Source organism: Nematolebias whitei, chromosome 9 (assembly GCF_014905685.2).
Source record: "Nematolebias whitei isolate Nwh7 chromosome 9, NemWhi1, whole genome shotgun sequence".
Classification (NCBI taxonomy): Eukaryota; Metazoa; Chordata; class Actinopteri; order Cyprinodontiformes; family Rivulidae; genus Nematolebias; species Nematolebias whitei.
The window spans coordinates 52,432,563-52,450,220 of NC_056506.1; the positions used below are offsets into that span (position 1 = coordinate 52,432,563).

Below are 17,658 nucleotides of genomic sequence, written 5' to 3' on the forward strand. Positions count from 1 at the left end.
GTTTCATGTTGCTGCTGATCTGTTTCAGTGTTGATGTGTTCATGCGTGCACATCTGCTCACAGACTCATGTTCATGTTTGTGCTGATGTTCAATGTTTTATGTTATGAGTGCTTAGTGTATATTTAGTTGATGTTTTTCTTAGTTCATATCTTAGATGTTATTACTGTTTTTCTTATACATTTTATTGTTGGATGTAACTGGGACCCTGTGTACATAATTTCGCTCCACCACATGTACCACATGAGGTGCGAATGACAATAAAGAAACTCTGACTCTGACTCTGACTCTGACTTCTGTGCTCGTCATGGATTGTCAGTAACGAACACCTTGTTCAAGCAAAAGGGTGTCCATATGTGCTGTTGGCACCAGGACACCCTAGGCCGCAGTTCGATGATCGACTTTGTCATCGTCTCATCTGATCTGCGGCCACATGTCTTGGACACTCGGGTGAAGAGAGGGGCGGAGCTGTCAACTGATCACTACCTGGTGGTGAGTTTGCTCCGATGGTGGGGGAGGATGCCGGTCAGACCTGGCAGACCCAAACGTATTGTGAGGGTTTGCTGGGAACGTCTGGCAGAGTCTCCTGTGAGACGGAGTTTCAACTCCCACCTCCGGGAGAACTTTGAACATGTTCCGAGGGAGGTGGGGGACATTGAGTCTGAGTGGACCATGTTTCGTGCCTCTATTGTCGAGGCGGCTTACCAGAACTGCGGCCGCAAGGTTGTCGGTGCCTGTCGCGGCGGCAACCCTCGAACCCGATGGTGGACACCGTCGGTAAGGGATGCTGTCAGGCTGAAGGAGGAGTCCTATCGGGCCTTTTTGGCCTGTGGGACCCCGGAAGCAGCTGATGGGTACCGGCAGTCCAAGCGACATGCGGCTCGGGTGGTTGCTGAGGCAAAAACTCGGGCATGGGAGGAGTTCGGAGAGGCCATGGAGAACGACTTCCGCACGGCTTCGAGACTATTCTGATCCACCATCTGGCGTCTCAGGGGGGGAAAGCGGTACGCCACCAACACTGTTTATAGTGGGAGTGGTGTGCTGCTGACTTAAACTCGGGATGTTGTGGGTCGGTGGGCGGAATACTTTGAAGACCTCCTCAATCCCACCGGCACGTCTTCCACTGAGGAAGTGGAGCCTGAGGACTCTGGGTCGGGCCCTCCAATCTCTGGTGCTGAGGTCACCGAGGTTGTTAAAAAGCTCCTCGGTGGCAGGGCCCCAGGGGTGGATGAGATCCGCCCAGAGTTCCTTAAGGCTCTGGATGTTGTAGGGTTGTGTTGGCTTACGCGACTCTGCAATATTGCGTGGACATCGGGGGAAGTTCCCCTGGATTGGCAGACCGGGATGGTGGTCCCCCTATTCAAAAAGGGGGACCGTAGAGTGTGTTCCAACTACAGGGGAATCACACTCTTAAGCCTCCCTGGTAAGGTCTATTCGGGGGTTCTGGAGAGGAGGGTCCGTCGAATAGTCGAACCTCGGATTCAGGAGGAGCAGTGCGGTTTTCGTCCTGGCCGTGGAACACTGGACCAGCTCTACACTCTCAGCAGGGTCCTGGAGGGTGCGTGGGAGTTTGCCCAACCAGTCTACATGTGCTTTGTGGACTTGGAGAAGGCGTTAGACCGCGTCCCTCGGGGGGCCCTGTGGGGGGTACTCTGGGAGTATGGGGTACCGGGCCCTTTGATACGGGCTGTTAGGTCCCTGTATGACCGGTGTCAGAGCCTGGTCCGCATCACCGGCAGTAAGTTGGGCTTGTTCCCGGTGAGAGTTGGACTCCGCCAAGGTTGCCCTTTGTCACCGATTCTGTTCATAACTTTTATGGACAGAATTTCTAGGCGCAGCCAAGGTGTTGAGGGGATCCGTTTTGGTGGCCTTAGGATTGCGTGTCTGCTTTTTGCAGATGATGTGGTCTTATTGGTTTCATCAGATCGTGATCTACAGCTTTCGCTGGAGTGGTTCGCAGCCGAATGCGATGCGGCCGGGATGAAGATCAGTTCCTCCAAATCCGAGGCCATGGTCTTGAGCCGGAAAAGGGTAGAGTGCCCTCTCCGGGTCAGGGAGGAGGTCCTACCCCAAGTTGAGGAGTTCAAGTATCTTGGGGTCTTGTTCACGAATGAGGGAAAAATGGAGCGTGAGATCTATAGGCGGATAGGTGCAGCGTCTGCAGTGAAGCGGGCACTGTACAGGCCTGTCGTGGTGAAGAGAGAGCGGAGTCAAAAGGCGAAGCTCTCAGTTTACCGATCGATCTACGTTCCCACTCTCATCTATGGTCACAAGCTTTGGGTTGTGACCGAAATAATTTTTTTTTTTTTTTCATTTAGCCTTTATTTATCCAGGTTAGTCTCATTGAGTCACAAGAACTCATTTTCAAGAGAGACCTGTTTTAGGGAGCACATGGTGGGGGTTAAGGGCCTTGCTCATGGACCCAGGGTGGGACGAATGAGAGTGGGGGCAAGTGTGGGTGTTTCACCTACTCCACCCACAATTTTGATGTTGTCGGGGCCGGGGCGTGAACCGGCGATCTTCGGATCACAGGCCCACCTCTCTAACCTCTGCGCCACCACTCCCCCATCAGAATGAGATCTCGGATACAAGCAGCCGAAATGAGTTTTCTCCGCAGGGTGTCTGGGCTCTCCCTTAGAGACAGGGTGAGAAGCTCGATCATCCGGGAGGGACTCGGAGTAGAGCCGCTGCTTCTCCACGTCGAGAGGAGCCAGTTGAGGTGGCTTGGGCATCTGTTTAGGATGCCTTCTGGACGCCTCCCTGGTGAGGTGTTCCGGACACGTCCCACCGGAAGGAGGCCCAGAGGAAGACCCAGGACACGCTGGAGGGACTGTGTTTCTCGGCTGGCCTGGGAACGCCTCGGGATTCCCCCGGAAGAGCTGGCCCAAGTGGCTGGGGAGAGGGAAGTCTGGGCCTCCCTACTTAGGCTGCTACCCCCGCGACCCGACCCTGGATAAGCGGAAGAAAATGGATGGATGGATGGAACTTACCGAGCTCCGTTAACAACCCTCGCATGAATCAGTGTTACTTAACTTGAATAGTATACATGTTATTTATTTATTTATGTAACTTTTAATGAATAATTCAAATGTTTAATTATGAATTTCTACTCTCCACCTCTCCTGAGTCCAGATGAGCTGTCATCAACCCCAACAGACCCTGCAATTTTATTTAATAAAAATAAGAAACACCTCAGCATTTTACCTCAGGTGAAATTTCATAGCATTGATCATTACACATGTATGTCAATAACAAAACAATTCAAATTAACGATAAACATTATAAAATCGGAAAACACAAGTAAACAGCAAAAAAATGATCTCGTATTTACACAGATAAAAATATACCATGTAAGATTAATTATGCGCACATGATCCAATCTAATAATGCAAGGTTAAATCATGATGGTTCATGTCATGATTGCCTGCAAAACTCTATCATTCTACAGATTAAAAAAATACTTTTTCCCTGGTTGGTTTAATTTCACATATGTGTTTGAGTTCCCTCATCTTTTAGTTTACTTTAACCTGTAGTAATTCAAAATCTTGCAAGAAAATAAAATAAAAAACAAGGTCAGACGACCCTGGTAGTCAGTCTGTTTATCTAGGCCACAAGGCTCCAGTCTGTCTGTTCCAGACACGACGACACGATAATCCACACACGAGACTGTGGTAAATGAAAAACATCATCTGTCACATTATCTTCAGAGAGAAGGTCTTTGTGTGTTCATCTACTCACATCAACTTGAGTGCGGAGATTTGTGCTTTCTGTCTGGGCTCCCAGTTTGAACTGTACCTGTTGGTCTTTAAAAGTTATTTAAATAAAATCATGTTAATATAAAAAGGTCACTTACCAATTTTATGCCTGATGTTTGATGATTTCCTCCGCCATAGGTTTTGTAAGTCTGTGTACATTTGCTGTTATTAAGTGACCTTGCACTAGGCAGCTGTTGATATTACAGTTTTCACTCTTATATATCTGTAAAGTAACTTATATTAGTTCTACATTAACAAACATACACTATCAATTCATACAGCAGACACTCACACTCCAACATCATTCACGTAACAAATATACATGACATTTACAATGTTATATTTCCCTTTTCCTGCCTAACTAAGGTTCTTGTCTGTCCCTCAACTTATAAAAACATATTTCCCTCACTGCCTATTCTAAAAACTAACCTGACCCTATTACTACTCTAACAACTTCACACGATCGTCTCCAGGTCTCTCCCGGACCTCTCGTCTGGTCTCTCCTGGACCTCATATCATTTAATCTAGGTGTATATTTTAAACATCTTCCCGTTTCAATAAGCATTGCTATAACCAACACGTTGTTTATTGCTGTGCTCTTTGACCAGTCTGCGTCCAGTCGCAGACCTAAAGGGGACTATCACCAAACAGGATCCCTGGGCCGCCAACTTCTTTCAGAGAGTTAGCAAAGCTGCCCACAAGCACCCAAAACCCAGTAGAGCTTCTTTGAACTGTCAGAACGACCCACACCTCAACGTTTTCCCGACGTTCACGTATTAACGCATTTCTAGTGAACAGCGACGGGCAATTACACCCGTAACGTCTTCGGACTGCACATGCTTCCTGTAAAGATTTCACTGTCAGCATAAATGATGTTATAATTTTCACGCGGGACTTTAAACCTCCAGTCACGCCGTTTGTTTAATTGAATCTAAAATCAAACGAAAGTTCATGTACGGGCTTTTAAATCAACCGGACGATTCTTATTTTCAGGGGAAAAATAGTGTTTTGCGTGTTTATAACGCTCTCGGACCACTTCCGGTTAGCAAGTTGCTAACGTTTCTGGTCCGCTCCCATGCGTGTCCCGGCGAGAAATGTCCCGTATATAAACTTTTACGTCCGATAAATAAAATAAAAAATCCCGTATTATACTGTAATGTTCTACTGCCTGGGCAGCACGGTGGCGCAACTGGTAGAGCTGCTGCCTCTCAGTGAGCAGGTCCTTGGTTCTAACCCCGGTCCAGGGGCCTTCTGGGTGGAGTTTGCATGTTCTCTCCGTGCATGTGTGGGTTTTCTCCGGGTACTCCGGTTTCCTCCCACAGACCAAAAACATGCATGTTAGGCTGATTGGTAACTCTAAATTGTCCCTAGGTGTGAGTGGGAGAGTGAATGGTTGTTTGTCTCGTTTGTCTCTATGTGTCCCTGTGATGGACTGGAGACCCGTCCAGGGTGTCCCCACCCCTCGCACAGTGATTGCTGGTCATGGGCACCAGCGACCCCCGTGACCCAAAATGGAATAAGCGGGTAAAGATAATGGATGGATGGATAGTTCTACTGCCTTTTAGTCCACCAAACTGCGTACGCCGGACCGAAAACAGAGCAGCCTGAAAGTCCTTAATGAACACAGAAATTCGATTTAACAGGTATTCTGCTTACCTCATGAGATGATAATAACCGGCTTGTTCAGTCTGCTCACACTCGGTCACCTGCCGCTGTGTCACCATTAAACAATAAAAAACGAGCTACGACTTCTAAAACGGAAAACCAGTTCACGGCACCAACTGTTAAAGACATGAGCTGGCTGCGGACCACCGGACCCGGAAACCCCCTCCAGCCCATGTCTTTCCCCCCGGCTCGAACCTCCCTCAGAAGTGACAACTCATACTAATCAATAAATCAAGGAAACGTCAATTAAGTTTTATCAATTATATTAAAAAAGGCAGGAAAAGATTACAATTTACAGAGCTGGACTCTCCAGTCTGTGATGTGTTCACAGACCCGGAAGAAGAGCCCCGATGTCCTGTGTCATTAATCATTTAGGATCCTAAGACTCCGCCTTCACAGAAGGGGAGCTCAACCTGTCAGTGTATGAGGGGGCGTGACTAAGTGTGATCTCAGTGGATCTTATGTGGACTGACATGCTAGGAAATATAAGACTGTGCTTCAAAAGCCTTTCTACGTGATGTGGCAAGCAGATTAAACTCTATTCCGTGACAGATATTGAATCCCAGGGAAACTCTCTTTAGAGTTGCTGGCCCAGTTTAACCCAGTCAGAACCGGTTCATAATTTTGTTATAATCCCGTCTCTGAGCAGATCAAAACCATAGGCTCAGTCCAAAAATATTGTAACAGCAGAGAGTGGTGAAGACTGCACAGAGTTCTGTTGAGAGTCAGTCTCCCCACCATCACAGACATTTGCACCTCCAGATGCAGGAAGAGGGCCACCTGCATCATGAAGGACCCCACCCACCCAGCACACACACTTTTTGCCCCGCTTCCCTCAGGCAGAAGGTTGAAGAGCATTAAGTGCAGAACCACCAGGTTTAGGAACAGCTTCTACCCTGAGGCTGTTAGACTCATGAATCTTTAACCAGGATAATCACTGTGAAAATTACTGTGAAAAAAATCACTGTGAAAAATCACTGTAATGCCACTTGGTTATTATGTGCTGCTGACTAGCCATGATGCTGATCTCATGCTGCTGATGTATTTCATGTTACTGTGTTCGTTCATCCTCGTCTGCTCACACAAACTCATGTTCATGCTGCTGTTGTTTGGCGCATTGTTTTGTTCAATTAGTGCTTAGTGTATTCTTAATTTACTCTATCCTTAGTTTAGTGAATTTAGTGTATTCTTAGTGTATTTTTAGTTTAGTGCTTAGTGTGTTCATACTTTGGCGTATTGGCTCGTGTCTTGGATCTTATTACAGTTTTTCTGTACAATTTGTATTTTTGTTGGATGTAACTGGGACCCTGTGTACATAGTTTTTTTCCACCTCGTGTACCGCATGTGATGTGAATGACAATAAAGAACCTTGAATCCTTGACTCCTTGAAGAGCTAGCAGGTCTTAATATACTGATAAAAAAAACAGAAGTTCTGAAAAATAAAGACAACGGTGGAATAAGTTAAAGGTTAGGGTCATCGTTAGGTTATCATTTGGTTAGGGTGATTACAGATGTTACTCCAGACATTTGTAGATCCATTGGTCATGTTTTAAGATTAAAGTAACCAAAATATTTGATTGAACAAATTTTTCAGAACTCTGATAAAAATCTACCAGGACACAGTTTAGGTTCACCCTGGAGGTCTCTGTTCAGATGGATTTAGTGGGTGACATCTGTGATGTCAGTGGGGTTTCTCTGTCTAAATAACAGTTAATACATGAATTAAAACGGATAATCTACTCATGTTCTGATGCTTGATTTATCAACACCGTGGTGGGTTTCCTTCAGGACTGTGATGCATTGTGGGAAGACTTCCACAACAAGCTGGTGGACTCAACTCTGTTGAACCTGGATGCGTACCTGCAAGAGTTTCCAGATCTGAAGGTAAGAAGGTTGTTTTCTGTTCAGGAAGATGACAGAAATATTTAAGAGCACTGACTGTGTGTCATTTCAGCTACGTGTGGCCAAAAGAAGCCGGAAACTCATAGACTATGATAGTGCGCGCCACCATTTAGAAACTCTACAGACTTCTGGAATGAAAAACGACCGCAAAGTGATGAAGGTGAGTCTGCTCAGATGAGCAGAACCTGAATGTGCTGCTGTTCTCTTGTCTCTGTCCAGAGGTGTTCAGGTCTGACACGTGAAGTTAGTTTTATTCTTTCTGTTTGTGATCAGGCAGAAGAGGAGTTGAAGAAGGCTCAGAAAGTCTTTGATGAGCTGGATGTGGGTCTGCAGGATGAGCTGCCCACTCTCTGGGACCGGTGAGTCCAATCACACACCTGTCAGAGGATCTGGACTGGTGAGTCCGGTCGCACACCTGTCAGAGGATTTGGACCGGTGAGTCCGGTCGCACACCGGTCAGAGGATTTGGACCGGTGAGTCCGGTCGCACACCGGTCGGAGGATGTGGACCGGTGAGTCCGGTCGCACACCGGTCAGAGGCTCTGGCCTTTGGCTGAGGTGAGGAACTTCATGTCCTTTGAGTTTTCAGTATTTTCAGGAGTCTGAAGGTACCTGCAGACAGTCTGTGATTTGGAACCATTGAGGCCCTTTTCAGCAGTTCCTCCTTGGGTCCATTTTAGCCTGCTCAGGCCAGTTCCTTATTCTTTTCCACAGGGCCTTCTTCATGGAACCGGCCTGTTTTTTTCCATACCTACTTCTCTGCGGTTCCATTGAGGCCAAGCAGGACCCTAAAACATGATGTCAGCACACTGTCGATCACTGATTAGTCAGGGGGAGGAGTCACTGGATCTTTCAGAAACTTTTCACACCAATCCACCATTTGAAATTTCTCCGAACCCGGAGCAGCGACTGAATCTATTTTAAAGATTTTAAAAACAATAATAACACTGTGATCTAATGCTGAAGTACAGGCTTTTTTGTGCTTGGTGGCCGATGACAAAATTCAGAGCGAGCTAGATAGAGTTCCTCCGGTCTCCTCAGTCCTCTCCACTGGAGCCTTGTAGCCAGGCTGGGCATGGCGTCCGTTTCCCAGCTCCGAGCTCCGTTGGTCACAGTGGAAGATCCTCCATAGTGCTGACTCGGGGCTTGGGCTCCAGATCCCAGCCATGCATGCTCTGCGGACTCTGAGCCCTGCTGGTCACTACGGAGGATCATACGAGCTGGTGACTCGCAGGAGACTGTTGCCCGGCCTCACGTAATCATGTAGGCCAAACCCCAATCCCAGCAGACAAGCGGACCAGGACGGGTCTGGGACAGATGGTGGAAACGATTTTTTAAAAAACATTTTATGTGTAAAATAATAATTTAAAAATATAATGTATTTTTTTAATCAGTGAAGATTAAAAAAAATAAAAATAAACAGTGCTGGCTTTATTTCAGTTTGTGATTCTGAATCTTGGAACTCTTCCAGTCTGTGATTCAGAACCTTGGAGATCTTCCAGTGTTATTCTGAACCTTTGTAAATCTTCCAGTCTATAATTCAGAACCTTTGGAGATCTTCCAGTCTGTGATTCAGAACCTTTGCAGATCATCCAATCTGTGATTCAGAACCTTTGAAGATCTTCCAGTCTGTGATTCAGAACCTTGAAAATGTTCACACTAAAACAACCGTTTGTCTTTCCTCTACAGTCGAGTCGGTTTTTACATTAGTACCTTCAAGAGTGTGACGACTCTGGAGACCAAGTTTCATCGCGAGATCTCACAGGTGAATTCTCTGCCTTTAGTTTGTCTGAAATGTTCAGTGGAACCGTCCAACAGAATCTTTGTGGTTCCTTCCAGGTGTGCAGGGAACTGTACGAAATCATGACCAAACTGGGAGAACAACATTCTGACAAGATATTCACCATCCAAGGAGCCCCGAGGTAATCTGATGTCTGAAGTTCCTGACACATCTCAGAAGTTCTGTTTGACCCATGAGGAGTTCTTGATTCTTTTGGTTTGATTTGTTTTCTAACATAACATTAAAGATGTGTTGGTTCTGTTTGACACAGCTAGTCAGTTCATTTATTTTCTGCTATTTTCCAGCACAAGTCCAAACCTCCAAATCCAGGTTTCACCTCATTTTGTGTTAGAACACATCCAGTGCAACATTAAACAAACACCTCTGGATCTTCTGTTTCTGCTTCTTCAGTGATTCTGGACCACTGCGCCTTGCTAGAACGCCATCACCACCAGAAGATGAGAGTCCCCCTGATAGTCCAGATGCTGGCTTCAATCACATGCTCCATCCGGTTTCACCTGGACCACCCCGTCCCAAATCCCCAACACAGGTAAACCAGAGTTCAGGCTGAAAGGGTTAATTTCTTGTAACACCTTTATAAAAAATCCACACAAGACAAAGTGTAAGTTTTCAGAACGGTCCTCTGCAGAGGTGGGAGTTCAGCTCGACCAAGCGTCAGAGATGAAGTCCGACTTCCTCCTCTGTGACGTTCGTATTTATTGAGCAAAGTGGGTGTGGGAACAAGAACAGCGAACTCAGCTTCTCTGACACAGCAGAGACACAAATATGACAAAAGAAACACAACAGAGACCGATTCGATTCGATCCAAAGGTAGGATGTACAAGGTCAGAACAAAACAGCATCTGTTGTTTGTAGATTTCCAGGGTCTGGTCTTAGCACACACACACATGAGCTGCAAACAGGAACTCTGGGTGCCCGTGTGTTTCAGCACGTAGGATAAAACAAAGTGGACTTGAGTTCACGACTGAAGTTTTAGCAAATAGTAAGAAGTCTAAAACAGTTTAAATGATAACATTTTTAAAATTACCCAACACAAACAAACTCCACATGGTTTCCAGTGAGACCTTAAAGGTGGACTGGGTCACAGGATCTATTGGTTCAGAATCCTCTAAAACAAGGACTGATGTTATAAACTGATCAAAACTGAAAGATTGTTTGCTCCAGAACAAACAAGAACAGATTATTTTTTTAATCTGCATGTATCTGGACCCTCAGTCAATGGATTGGTCCATTTTGGGTCTTGGACCCCAGAGTCAGGTCCTACTTAATCTTCTGGGAGGTCCCAGGGCTGGGTGGTCCTGTAGACACTGCCCCAAACTTTTCCAAGACCCCCACCCATACACAAGTGAAATCCCAAACTCACCATCACCTGTCTGCACAACCACTGATACCAGTATTTTACCGCAACATACCCTACCTTTTGTAATTATACAGGCAACATAATAAATGAAAAAACATTTAGATCACAACTTTAGTAATAATACAGGCAACAGAATACATAAAAAACATTTAGACCACACCTTTAGTAATAATAAATGGTAAATGGACTGTATTTATTCAAGGATTCAAGGATTCAATGTTCTTTATTTGTCATTTGCACCCCTGTGGTACATGTGGTGGAATGAAATTATGTACACATGGTCCCAGTTACATCCAACAATAAAATGCAAAAGAAAAACAGTAATAAGATCTAAGATATGAACTAAGAAAAACATCAACTAAATATACACCAAGCACTAATAGCACAAAAACATCACGTTGAACAGCAGCACAAACATAAGTCTATGTGAGCAGACGAGCACGCATGAACACATCAACATGAAACAGATCAGCAGCAACATGAAACAGATCAGCAGCAACATGATGTGATTTTTTTCACAGTGATTATTCTGGTTAGATATTCATGAGTCTTAACAGCTTCAGGGTAGAAGCTGTTCCTCAGTCTAGTCATTCTACACTTAATGCTCCTTAACCTCCTTCCTGAGGAAAGGTGGGCAAAAAGTGTGTGTGCTGGGTGAGTGGGGTCCTTCATGATGCAAGTGGCCCTCTTCCTGCATCTGAAGGTGTAGATGTCTGTGATGGTGGGGAGGCTGACTCCAACATCTTCTGTGCAGCCTTCACCACTCTCTGCAAAGCTTTTCTTTCTGCAGCTGTGCAGCCTCCATGCCACACGTTGATGCTGGAGCACATGATGCTCTCCACTATACACGTGTAGAAGGAGGTGAGGACTGAGCTTCCCAGACCAGCTCGTCTCAGCCACCTGATGAAGTAGAGTCTCTGATGAGCTTTCTTGATCAAGCTGGTGGTGTTGTTGCCCCATCTGAGGTTGTCATTCAGGTGTACACGTAAGTACACCAAAGTACTTGTAGCTGGAGACCATTTCCACCGCAGATCCTCTTACTGTATGTTCAGGGGGTTATAGGTGTCTTTGTTCCTTCTGAAGGTCACAATCATCTCCTTTGTGTTTTTCAAATTGATGTGAAGGTTGTTCTCTTTGCACCAGCTCTCCAGATGTTCCACCACCTGCTTGTTGCTGGACTCATCATTGTTTGTGATGCATCCCACCACCTCTCTATCATCTGCAAACTTTACAATGTGACAGCCTGGATGGGTAGCTGCACAGTCATACGTGAGCAGAGTGAACAGGAGAGGGCTCAGCACACATCCTTGAGGAGAGCCAGTGCTGAGGGTTATGGTGGAGGAGAAGTTGTGGATCTTCACAAACTGAGGTCTGTTTTTTAAGAAGTCTAGTACCCAGTTGCAAATGGAGGGGCTTAGTCCTAGTGCGAGTAGTTTGTACATCAGGGTTTGGGGTATCACTGTGTTGAAGGCAGATGCGAAGTCAACAAAGAGCATACGGACGTAGGAGTCCTTCTGCTCCAGGTGAGTGAGTGCAGTGTGGACCACAGAGGAGATGGTGTCCTCTGTTGATAGGTTCTCGCGGTATGCATACTGATAAGGGTCCTCGTTGATGTTGATGGTTGTTTTGAAGTTCATGACCAGTTTTTCGAAGCATTTAGCGACTATCGGGGTGAAGGCCACTGGTCGATGGTCATTCAGACCAGTCACTGTAGAGCTCTTTGGGACTGGGATGATGGTGGCAGTCTTCAGGCAGGTGGGAACTGTTGTCAGTTGAAGTAAGGTGTTAAAGAATTCAGCCAGCACTTCGTAGAGCTGATTGACACATTCTTTCAACATTTTCCCAGGATGTTGTCTGGGCCGGTTGCTTTGTGAGGATTAATCCTTCTGAAAGTACTCCTCACTTCTGTTGATGTCATTCTGAGAAGCTCTTCATCCGGTGGTGAGGTGAGTCTGGTGCTGGGTGGTTTTTTGGGTCTTCAAAGTGTGCATAGAACTTGTTGAGGACATCAGGCAGTGATGGGTCTTTGGAGGATTGTTCACTCTTGCCTTTATAATGTGTTATACACTTAATGCCCCTCCACATGCTCTGTGGGTCTTGTGAGGTGAATTGACCCTGGATCCTCTGTGCATATTCCACGTGTTGGTATGGCCACATGCTGGTAAAATCTTGGGAGGCAATCTTTTAGATTCATGTGATTAAAGTCACTAGCCGCTACGTACCTCAGGGTGTTTTCTCTGCAGCGAGCTGAAATGATCATGCAGCTCCCGCAGAGCGTCTGTAGCATTAGAATCAGAATCAGGATAAGCTTTATTATCATTACATCGAGATGCAATGAGAATATGTCCGTGCAGCCGTCTAAAAGATGGGCGGAGTGCACGAAAGATGGGCAGAGTGCACGAAGCTGTTGCTCAAAGCTCGACCTTCTTATTCTTTTCAGAATACATTTTTTAGATAGAAAAAGGGGCAAAGCCATTACGAGAGGATAGTGGCATTACAAAAAGATCTCTTCACACCTTGTCCTAACAGGACACGATTTAAGGCATCAAAACCTCTGCCAGCAAGCATATTTATGTACACGTTACATATGCATTTACGACGAGGCAGTCCATGAAGCACTAACAGCTAGTCCATTGTCCTGATAAGATGATGGTCAGCTGGCACAGTTCTGATAAACCCCCTACCCCCATCTAACCCCCAAAACAGGTGGGGGTATGAATTGCGATAGATGAAGCTTTTCCTTAGTTAACATATTTCCCAGGAGAAATTGATGTTGGTCTGTTTCGAGGCCAACCGGGGAGTCATATTCAGATAACCACAATTATTGACTTATTCAGGCATATTAATTTTTCCTTGTTAGCCTTTGAGTCTGTACTGATACTTCCAATGTCCAAAATGGCCAGATTAGGGTACTTTCTACTGGTCCGTGCTTATGAGCCTCTTCAAGGTCATTTCTATACTGACTAGTCCCCAAGCCGCAGGTGGCCTGCAATTCAAATCACTTCTAACTTATGGTTTCGCTCGTAAATCAGCTGATTTTGAGTCCTCCAAGCATGAACCAAACCTTCACATAGGCAGCAGCCTGACGAGGTCCAAATTAGTTGTGGCTGTCTTCTTTGTTTGTTGATAATTCATAAATTCAGAGACTCTACTTCCTCAGACGGCTGAGGCAAGCTGGTCTGGGAAGCTCAGTCCTCACCTCCTTCTACAGGTGTGCAGTGGAGAGCATCCTGTGCTCCAGCATCAACGTGTGGCATGGAGGCTGCACAGCTGCAGAAAGAAAAGCTTTGCAGAGAGTGGTGAAGGCTGCACAGAAGATGTTGGAGTCAGTCTCCCCACCATCACAGACATCTACACCTCCAGATTCAGGAAGAGGGCCACCTGCATCATGAAGGACCCCACTCACCCAGCACACACACTTTTTGCCCCACTCCCCTCAGGAAGGAGGTTGAGGAGCATTAAGTGTAGAACCACTAGACTGAGGAACAGCTTCTACCCTGAGGCTGTTAGACTCATGAATCTCTAACCAGAATAATCACTGTGAAAAATCACATCATGTTGCTGCTGATCTGTTTCAATGTTGATGTGTTCATGCGTGCACATCTGCTCACAGACTCATGTTCATGTTTGTGCTGATGTTCAATGTTTTATGTTATGAGTGCTTAGTGTATATTTAGTTGATGTTTTTCTTAGTTCATATCTTAGATGTTATTACTGTTTTTCTTATACATTTTATTGTTGGATGTAACTGGGACCTTGTGTACATAATTTCGCTCCACCACATGTACCACATGAGGAGTGAATGACAATAAAGAAACTCTGACTCTGACTCTGATAAACCAGGATCCAGACTATTCCAAAAACAGGAAACCTATTATCATAAATCCAATTGTATGCCATTCCGGCATCCTCGTTCGATAGCAGAGGTAGACACATCACCCTCAGAATTTTTTTTCTTCTTCTCTGTACTGCGGTGCAGTCAGACGTGTTTCCCGGTGCTCCGCACCCCCCCCCCCCCCGCTTCCCTGCTTGCTCTCTTTCATCTTGTGAACCCTTAAAGAGCCTCTTTTTTTTTTTTTTTACTTGCATATCTTCCTAATTCAAAGGATCAGCTGGTCTCTCAACAAAATTGATCAAGTTCTCCCGACAGGAGTCAGGGTAAGGAGGACCCTTTTACTTCGACGGAAACAAATTAGATTCATGATGTCAAATGTTTATTTTTGCTGTTTGGCTTGGTTAAATCTGGATTGTCTACAAATGCGTGTGGATGTGTCGAAGCTTGGCAGCACTCAGACTGAATTATGTGCAGCTGCGTCAGAGAGCTGGATGGCAGGCTGTTATCAGGACTGTGGACTCTAGCAGCACAAATGAAGGTGGGAATATTCTTGAAGAACTTTAAGGAATCAATTCGGCTATTTGGAGTTTCCATCAGAGGAATATACCCGCGAGACTTTAAAAGACAAAAACAGCAATTCATGAGTTCTGCCTGACCCAAACTGTGGTCTTGACAGTGGACTTATCTCAACTCCTCCTGGCATGTTTTGAAAAAAAACAAAGATGCTTTGTCTGTCTACTCACCCCTCCCTTCCCCTAGGCTGTGGATATGTGACGGAACCTCAACATAGCTGATGATAAATAACACCTCTTATCTGGACAATGGCTGGGGGGGGCGGGGGTCCGCGCTCTGGACTATGCTATGACCTTCCCTTAAAAATTCAGTGTCTTCACCGGCCTATTTGTACATGTATAATATCTATTTATCTAAAAAAGCTAAATCTGGTCCTCTGGACATTCAAAAAAAACAAAACAAAGCAAAACAACAAAAAATGTAGAAACGTTTCGTCTCTCATCCGAGAGACTTCCTCAGTCTGAGGTGCTGTATTCAGCTCAGTCTCTTAAATAGCACCTTCTCAGAGAGGATCAACCAGTTTGCTGCTGACAACCAGAACCAGCTGATCACATGCTCAAGAAAGACCATCAGCCTAACAATGGATCATTAGCACCTGATGGCTGTTTACTGTTCACAGAGGGCTGAGTGATACTAGCAATCACAGCATTGTAAGAGGGGGACAGTTGAACCCGGAGGCCTCCACCCCTGTTTAATGATGGACAATTTCTTTTCACAAAGATGGCCTCCTTTACTCCTCTCTCAAACCATCGTTCCTCTCTGTCCAGGATGTGAACATCTTCATTCCTGAAAGAGTGACCGCTGGCCTGGAGATGAGTGTAGACCTCAGAGTCCTGGCCTGATGATGTTGATCTTCTGTGCTGGGCCATCCTTTTGGCCAGTGGCTGTTTTGTTTCCCCGATGTAAGACTGATCACAGCCCTCCTGACACTGAAGAGCATACACAACATTTACTCTGTTTGTGCCGGGGGACTGGATCTTTTGGATGAACCAGTCTTTGCCGTAATGTATTTTGGGGTTTAAAAGCCACTGGGACGTTATGTTTAGAAAATAAATGTCTCAGTTTCTCTGATACTCCCTCAACAAACAAAACAGCCACTGGCCAAGAGGATGGCCCAGCACAGAAGATCAACATCATCAGGCCAGGACTCTGCGGTCTACACTCATCTCCAGGCTAGCGGTCACTCTTTCAGGGATGACGATGTGCACATCCTGGATAGAGAGGAACAATGGTTTGAGAGAGGAGTAAAGGAGGCCATCTTTGTGAAAAGAAATCGTCCATCATTAAACAGGGGTGGAGCCTCCAGGTTCAACTGTCCCCCTCTTACAATGCTGTGATTGATAGTATCACTCAGCCCTCTGTGAACAGTAAACAGCCATCAGTGTGCTAATGACCCATTGTTAGGCTGATGGTCCTTCTTGAGCATGTGATCAGCTGGTTCTGGTTGTCAGCAGCAAAACTGGTTGATCCACTCTGAGAAGGTGCTATTTAAGAGACTGAGCTGAATATAGCGCTTCAGACTGAGGAAGTCTCTCGGATGAGAGACGAAACGTTTCTACATTTTTTGTTGTTTTGCTTTGTTTTGTTTTTTTGAATGTCCAGAGGACCAGATTTAACTTTTTTAGATTTTTCTATCTGGATTTTTGAGCATGCATCAGAATGTCTATTTATGTTGCTATGCTGTGGTAGTTTTTTTTTAATGCCTCACATCACGCCCTGTCTAGGACACGGTGTGAGAGATCTTTTTTAATACCGTCTCTCCTCATGTTTTCTTGCCTTTTCTCATCTAAGGAAAAATATTATTCTGAATAAGAATAAGAGGGCCGTGCTTTCATAGTAGCAGCTCAGTGCACTCCGCCCATCTTGCAGATGACTGTACGTACATGTTCTCATTGTATCTCGGTGCAATGATAATAAAGCATATTTTGATTCTGATTCCGATATCCAGCTGCATGTGTGCCGTTCGAGCAGGTGAGGGTTCTCCAGGATCCTGTTGCTTAGTTGAAAAGATTTGGTCATTTGCATCGAAAATCCAGTTAGTCAGATCCAAAACAGTAGTTTTCACTTCAAAAGATGTGTAAAAATAGGAGCTGCTCCAATAAACGGACAGAAAGCAAAAAAGCAGGAGGAGAACAGGGAGTGGGAAGAAACACGTGCGCCTCGTTAGAGAGCCAGTGGGGAAAAAAAAGCATCCGGAGCTATGTAAACAGCTGTTATGAAGGCCACTGTTAACTTGCGGGATAGATAATGTGGTTGATATTTTACCGTTAGCTGCTCCAAAGCCTTGGAGCAGGAGCTGTACAGAGTACAGTTTGTGCACCAGTTTGTACTCACTTTAATGCATACTCCGCCTCCCCTCGATTTCCCTATTAGCTTGCTGCAGCGATCCACTCGAAAAAAATAGTCTGTCATCTAGCTGGAAGGCTGAGTCCGGCATGTTGCTGTTAATTCTTGATTCCATGAGACCACGCACCACACATTTCCTCATCTCCTCTGAGGCTCCCACTCTCATCAAAGCAAATTAGGCCCAAGCAGCGAAGCGCTGCGAAGGCCTATTGTAATCGCTCTGTTCAGGCCCGAGCTGCAATTTTTTTCTGCCAAATGAATTGGCGTTTTGGGGGCCTTAACATATCCCAAAAGTCACCAAATTTTGTGGACGCATCAGGACTGGTGAAAAATTACGTATTTTAAGGGCATGGCAAAAATCGCAACAGAAACGGATCAAGAGCGCCACCTAGAAATTTTCAAAATACCTTCCGCATTAATCTTA

The 17,658-nt window shown here is 45.5% G+C and overlaps 1 protein-coding gene across 1 annotated transcript in view; it reads left to right on the plus strand.

The window, feature by feature from the left end:
* The window catches only part of amph (amphiphysin), a gene marked incomplete at its 3' end in the record, with an annotated part of 130,644 nt that overhangs the window by 36,469 nt on the left and 76,517 nt on the right, over window positions 1-17,658 (plus strand). Inside the window, 6 exon segments of the mRNA XM_037682489.1 lie at window positions 7,207-7,302; window positions 7,373-7,480; window positions 7,594-7,679; window positions 9,009-9,084; window positions 9,159-9,241; window positions 9,511-9,649. Of these exon segments, the coding sequence (XP_037538417.1) occupies window positions 7,207-7,302; window positions 7,373-7,480; window positions 7,594-7,679; window positions 9,009-9,084; window positions 9,159-9,241; window positions 9,511-9,649 (588 nt within the window).